The sequence below is a fragment of the Puntigrus tetrazona genome, chromosome 5 (assembly GCF_018831695.1).
Source record: "Puntigrus tetrazona isolate hp1 chromosome 5, ASM1883169v1, whole genome shotgun sequence".
Lineage (NCBI taxonomy): Eukaryota > Metazoa > Chordata > Actinopteri > Cypriniformes > Cyprinidae > Puntigrus > Puntigrus tetrazona.
Window position 1 is genome coordinate 19,953,902 of NC_056703.1, and position 7,069 is coordinate 19,960,970.

General features: G+C 38.0%; 1 protein-coding gene across 1 annotated transcript; it reads left to right on the top strand.

Moving 5' to 3' along the window:
- The first annotated feature begins 553 nt into the window (after nt 1–553).
- Nucleotides 554–6,766, top strand: LOC122345916 (NLR family CARD domain-containing protein 3). The gene is made up of 10 exons (XM_043240450.1): nt 554–650; nt 774–1,366; nt 2,055–2,238; nt 2,327–2,412; nt 2,512–2,841; nt 3,003–3,214; nt 4,016–4,150; nt 4,297–4,340; nt 4,856–5,079; nt 5,213–6,766. Exons 6-10 carry the CDS (start codon nt 3,085–3,087, stop codon nt 5,781–5,783), a joined length of 1,104 nt encoding a protein of 367 aa, XP_043096385.1. The 5' UTR covers nt 554–650; nt 774–1,366; nt 2,055–2,238; nt 2,327–2,412; nt 2,512–2,841; nt 3,003–3,084; the 3' UTR covers nt 5,784–6,766.
- The last annotated feature ends 303 nt before the right edge of the window (nt 6,767–7,069 follow it).

Below are 7,069 nucleotides of genomic sequence, written 5' to 3' on the forward strand. Positions count from 1 at the left end.
ATAAAACCTTTCTCTGTGTTTGATTAAAACAATTCAAAGTGCCTCTGATACACCAGAAGAAGCAGTTATGTCACTTTTTTAGATTTGCTGGTGCCACAGGCTTTTGTAGAAACTTTCATAAAAGTTTTAAATGCGGAAAAGTGAAACAGAGCTATTTTAAGCCTGCGTTACGTGCATCTCACTGGAGCTAGGAGCACAAGGAGCTGGAGCTAATTTGTTATGCTCTTCTTATGAAATGCTTACTTTATTACCAACCATGAAGTGTGGATACACAGAATGAAAAATTACGCTCATTTGCTTATCAGAAAGTGTCCCAGAAACACATCTGCAGACCCAGGTGTATATTTTGAGAAATGATTGTGTGTGTGTGTGTGTGTGTGTGTGTGTGTGTATGTATGTATGTACAATCATGCTTCTGAAAAAAATCATTTAGGATATTTTCATTAATTCTTACAACTATAAACAATAATCTTAGGCATAATTAATCTTTCAAAACTCTCTGCTTTTGTATCTGACAGCAGACTCGTCCTCGGGGTCGGAGAGGAGAGAGGCCGCTGACTCCCAAATGGCACAATTCTCTAGATAGTGTTTTCACGCGTAAAGGCAGCCTCATTCTGCTGGATGGAAACAACGCTGTGGAAATCTATGAAGTAACGTAACAGATACAGAACTTGCATGTTGGGATTCACACTGACAGTGGAATTTCTTTGACAAGTAACAAGCGAACTAAAGAATTCCTCTCATGTTGAAATTCTTTGCTTTAATCTGTGCAGGCCAACAAGTCAAGCCGGCCAGCGATCAGAGGACGGTTGAGTGACTTGTACCTTCCTGCTATCACAGGACCAATGTCAAACCTGCAGACAGCAAGGGCCAGACTCAGTCACTCATGTCCTTATCTCAGCACCAGCAGACGCCGCGGCTCCACCTCCTCTATCAACTCACAGAGAGCTCCTGACTTCGGCAGCAAGCAGGCGAGCGGGCTCTGACTCTGTTGACAGATTATGCCGAAGCTTTGAACCAGTCTGTTGAGTGTTGAGTTATAAGTTTCAGTTGGTCTCTATGACTGATAGTCTCTGTGAGCGTTTCAGAAGTGTTTTAGAGCATCTTCACTGCCGTATTTGTTAGAGATGTGCCTTCTTCGTCACCTAAACGGTTCCTGAAAGAGTTGCATGTGAAGAATATTTGACGTCTGTCTTCTAGAGTTACCTCAAAGCACAGAAAGAGTCCAAGAAGTCAAATGTGACTGTGACAATGACATACCTGGGGCAGGGGCTTCCTGGCAGCACTCAGGATGAGATGAAAGTGCTTCAACAGATCTGTGGAGGAGAGAACATCTGTGTGTTTAAAGGATTTGTTCAACCTGGAGGTAAAGCTCATTATCCTGCTACACTGCTTGCGACCTTCTGCCAGTATTCTCTTTTAAATAGCTTTGTATATAATGCTCATTTTAAACAAACTTAAAGTCTGGCCACACAAAATTAGCAAGTAACTGTTATAACAAAAGGAAAAAGATAAAATAAATACAGAAATAAAGAAAGCAGTGTGTATTTCAACATTATGTACAATATAATCAGCATTTGTATTGTGCTGAGTAGAGTGTAAATACAAAATATTATCAGTATAATTGTAAATAAAAAACAGTAGACATAATGCTACAATATAGCATTAAGCACAAAATTACAGTTATTTAAGATTTTAAACGAAATGCAGATGATTATACCATCAATTTTATTCAATTTAAAGCTAATAAAATAAATTAGATATTAAATAATAGATATTAAAGCATTCTGCATTTTAATTTTTGTGTAAATTTGAGTAATAGATCTGTTTTACTATTACTATTACTAAAACAACACATAAATAAAACAGTTTTAAAATAAGACAGAGAAGGTCAAATAAATAATGTACTTAAATACATTTTAAAGTTCAAATAAATCAAATGTTAAAATAAATAAAATGCTGAATAAATAAATGAATAAATAAAATATTGAACAAATCAATCACTCAATCAATAAAACATGTTAAATAAATAATACAATACTTTTTCCCAAAAGAGCAATTTCAGTTCACATCCCAGAGGCACCTGGGCTTCCCCTTCAGCGCTACCATCTTTGTGAATGGAATCATAGCAGCCAGGATCAGTTCCTGCTGCGAGTATAGATACACCCCTGGGTTTCAGCAAGGCCGCAGCAGCTGCTTCAGGCTGACCCGTCTAAACGGAGGAAAACCCTGCTTCAAGTGAGATATGATGACATCCAGATAAGATTTAAAGGTTTCTTCACAAGATCAAATGGATCGCCACTGTAAACATTTGGTCTTTTTTCAGATGTGTGAATTCAAGGCACGGTATTGGCACCCCAGCGATCAATAGTCCAGCTCCAGCCCTGCAACAAGCCATCAATCCTAATGAAGGTTTGTGTTAATGCGACTGCTGTTAGACTTTCCGGCTGACATTCTTCGAAATAACGATTATTTCCCCAATGCCTCACCGTAATCATGCCTTCTGTGCAGGTGTTATGGAGTCGTGCCCTTCTTCCCCTTTGTTCGTCCCTCTTGGAATGGAAAGGTCAGTGCAGAACTCCAGAAAGCTCTCTAAAGATGGAGGTGCTTTATCAACAGACAGTGAAGACGCGAATGGCAGCGCAAAAGAAAGAAAACGTCACAAACGCCTTCAACGACCACGCAGCCAGCAAGGAGAGGGCAAAGGTTTCGAAGAATCGCAAGCGAATAAAAAGGAAAACAAACCACCTTCCAACACCAGAGAACAACTGCAAACATCAGCAAAAGAACATGCGGTGGAAAAAAAGAATTCAGTGACCAAAAATAAAATTAAAGTGGCAGGTGAGTTCAAATCTTTTCCATCGATGTGATTCCTCACTCTTTATTGTGCCTGTGAGCAGACAAGGTCGTTGGATGGAGTCGCTTGCCAACGCAATGTAAAACTTTGAAGTCGTCTCAAGAAAGCTCTGTTGTAAATCACTAGGTTGTATTTTATTTTATAGACAGCACTATCAGGACAGTTGCATTTCTCAAGATTCATTGCAGGAAGGAAAAACCTTGACTAAGCGCGACGGCGAGAAAACGATGGATGCTTCGAAATCGAATGGAAAAAGCAGCAACAGGGGAAGACTGAGGGACTTCTATGAAGAATGTGTTGAAATGAGCACAGGTCTGGAGTCAGGCCTAGACCAACAGAGGTGGTTCAAAGTAAACAGTGAGTCAAGAACTGCGGCTCATTGCTCACAGACAGGGTTTCCCCTGAGTCTTTTAGCCTGATTTAGTGGGAGTCAATCATTTTATCATAAAGGTTATGGCAAAAATTAGTTTCTAATTGAAACATATACTAAGGTTAGTGTGTGAAGTTTTAAGGCAATGAGAATTGGTCTCATATTACTCTACTGTATCTATGGGCTTCTTGACTTGGGACAAGGACCACAAAGAAAGATTACTTTTGCAGCATCAGAACTTAAATTTTTTTATATATTTACGATCAGAAGACTCTGTGCTTTGCTGTATGGCAAAAGTTAGCACAATAATGAATACATTTGTATTTATAGTTAACGGCAATATAGAATGTAAGATTATTGACTACAATTTTTTATTATATATCTACATAGTAAAACATAGGTTCTTACAAACACAGTGAACATAGTAAAAAGTAATTTAGCTTATTTTTTTATTTTTATTTGAAACTTGTACATTATAAATAAAAAGCAATTTATTTATAAAAATAAAATAAAAAATAATATTTGGAATTTGATGGACACAATCCAAGAGATAAGATTGTTCATATTAAATAAGTCTGGCAGCAGTTGAAATACAATTAAATGTAAAAAAACAAACAAAAAAGCATTTTTTATTAAGGGTACCAGTCGATGTATTAGCAGCAATATATAGACTTAGGAATATTAGATATTACATTTTTTTCACATTTCTCAAACCCAAATTGTGATGTTATCAAGATTAGACATATGATGAATAGTGAAACAGATATGTATTTTGTGTCATCTTCCAGAGTTTGAGAGGAACAAAATCAAAGAGCGGATCACTTCAGGAATCAGTGCCAATAGCTCGGCATCAGAAGTAGAACTTAGTGAGGAAAGTGACAGCAGTTTTACAGGAGCAAGGAAGCCTAAAACTAATAACCAAGGTTGGTATAAGTGATAAGATCCAGCTTTACAGTATGTGACATTGATTTATCATCAATATCTCCTGTGTGTGTATGTGTGTGTGTGTGTGTGTACAGTGTACGTAAAAAGTCATGTGTTAAGATATTCTCCCTACTTTTTTCTGAAGGTCCAGGGGATGCTACATCTGAGGAGCAAGATTTACAAAAACAAGTAATCTTAACTCTAAAAATTAAATGCTAAAACTACTGTCTTACTGGGCTCTGCTTCTGTTCTGCACAGTTAAGCAAAGGACATTGCATGATTTCACACCCAGAGAGAAAACGGTCACACTACATCAGTCTGGCTTCACTCAAACATTCCTATATCTTTACAGTATCTTACAGTTTCTCTACAATATACAGTTTTCACAGTCAGCAAATTCAGAGATAATATGCTGGATTAAGTTAATATTCCAATAATTCAGTTTTAGAAATCAAGATAGGAAATTGAATGAGCAGAAAACCACAATATTTAATAAAACAGCTAGTCCTGGTCTTTGAGTGTAATTTCAGTGGCTTTCTGAGTGTAAGAAGGATTTAAGAGTACCATAGTAATAAATACATGCAAATTATATTTTTAAATGGGGAAACTGATGCATTTATTGACATTTACAGGTTCCAGAAATACAAAGACTGATCATTTTTGTAAAAATATATTATTAGTAGAATCTGCTGTCTTTACTTCAGATGGATGCCATGAGAGAAGTCCTGAGCAATTCTGATGAAGTGGATCAACTAATATTGAGAAACACAGGTCTAACTGATGAACTGCTGAGGAGTTTGGCAACGGCGCTCAAGAGAAGCCCATCTGAAGTCACAGTGATTAACCTTAATCTGAACCAAATCGGACCCCCTGGAGTCAATGTTTTACTAGACCTTGTGCAAGCCAAACCGCAGATCAAAGAACTACTGTACGTTTCATGCAAGACCTTCTAAATATGTCCAAAAATAAGCTGACTTTTCAAAACTGCTCAAATAAAGAAACTCTTGAAGGTTGTTATAAATCATTGTGAATAATGAAGGTTTTTTTTCTTTCTTTGGTAGATTGTTTGGAAACCAACTTGGCGATCTTGGAGTGCAGACACTGCTTAGTGGATTGGCTGAACTTCAAGACAAAACAGCAACACTGCGTGGAAACTCTGAAACAATCCACTTCTCTCCAGTAAGCATCGTGATCAAAGAGTTAGACCTAGGTGGAAACGGCATTGGCAGTGACGGCCTGAGGGTGCTGGCCACTTTTATGAGGTATCATTCCCACCTTCAGTATCTGGGCCTGGCACAGACATCATGTTCAGACACAGAGGCTTGGACAGTCTTGTTTGAAAGCCTGAAAGTGAACACTACGCTGACACACATCATCTTAGATGAAAGCAACCTCGGGGACAATGGTATCAAGCTGTTTGCTGAGGCACTGAGATCAAATAAGACCCTGAGGAAGGCAGACTTGGACAATAATGGTTTCGGCGAAGTTGGAGGACATTATCTCCTGGAGGCTCTTCGCTCTGGAGGGAAACATTCCCTCGAGAACCTCAGCCTGGAGGGGAACTACATCAGCACCGCACTGATGGCAAACATACAGCAGGAGCTCGAATCTAACACACCAGCTTCTCTGTAAACTGAGATGTATCATCAGTTAACTAGTGCTTTGCAACTCAAACTTCTGGCAGGACGTACAGTAAATAAGCCTGACGTCTTCAGTGCAGGACAGAGGGAAAAACTTTGTGGCCAGCACGTGGGTGGCTTCCAATAATTCTAAATGAATTGCTTTATTCGGTGATCCATCTATTCGGGAGTTTAAACAGTGGAGGCAAAACTTTAGAGAAATATTTGCTTGGGCTCTTGACCCGGTCTTTACGCCACAAGCCAACAGATTCTCCCACTCATGTCTTTGAAGTTTGTGAATTGTCCGTGCATCTGGAAGGTGAGATGTTCATTTGGGTTGAGGGAAATTTGAGACGCACCTTTTTTTTGGATTATATGTAAACTGAGCTGACCAGAAAAATAGTCCTTGATCAGAGTTTGCCTTAGTATCTCATTGAAATTTGTTGTAAGTCTGTTATATTCATTAGGTTACCATCTTTCCTGTTGCTTCTGGTTTAAAAGATAAGAACAGACCTTTAGATATCAGGTGTTATTTTCACACATTCAGTGCATCCATCCTACCAAAGAAGTTATTAAAAGTAAATTCAGGAAATGTATTGTCAGACATGTTGATTATGTTGTTCATAAATGATGAGATGGATGAAAAGTTGATGAAAACTACTTTTGGATGTAAAAATAACTTCTAATACTTAAGAGATATTATTTGTTTTATGTGCTGTCACCCCCTGACCCACATCCATCAAAGCTGACAGTAAATAAAAGCATAAAAGTGTCATTTTTGGGACAAATATTCACAGTGTGATATCTGAAAGTTTAGGCTAAACAATGTGGAACCTTTTTTCAGATGAATTACGCACGCTATTACTATTTTGTGTGATTTGACCCTTAACTGAAATAAAATTTATCCAAATGAAATTGTTCCATGAATATATAACTCATAACCACGCTGGGGTCTTTTGTTGAAATCTTGAGTACAATGCCTTGATTCATAGACAACTAAACGAGTCTCAGACATTAAGTTACAGTGCCATGACATTGTTCCATCAGCAGGGACATTTGGAAAAACCGTGATCAAAGCTTTTCACAGAAGTCATGTCTGCTGGAGGTTGTAGCTGTGCCAGCAAGAAACACCAACACCTTTGTGTTTGGTCTGGAAGTTCCTTTTCGCTTTATCTGCTAATAAGTATCATGTTATTACTTCTTCAGCTGTGAGATGGAGAAGCTTTTATGGCATTTTTCCTACGATGGCACAGTAGAAAAAAAAATCCTGAACATTTTTACAATAATACTCCCAATTAG

Coding starts and splice junctions, on each gene's coding strand:
- LOC122345916 (XM_043240450.1), top strand. CDS start 3,085: ATGGATGCTTCGAAATCGAATGGAAAAAGCAGCAACAGGGGAAGACTG. Junction 3,215..4,015: donor GAGGTGGTTCAAAGTAAACA/GTGAGTCAAGAA, acceptor GTCATCTTCCAG/AGTTTGAGAGGAACAAAATC. Junction 4,151..4,296: donor GCCTAAAACTAATAACCAAG/GTTGGTATAAGT, acceptor TTTTTTCTGAAG/GTCCAGGGGATGCTACATCT.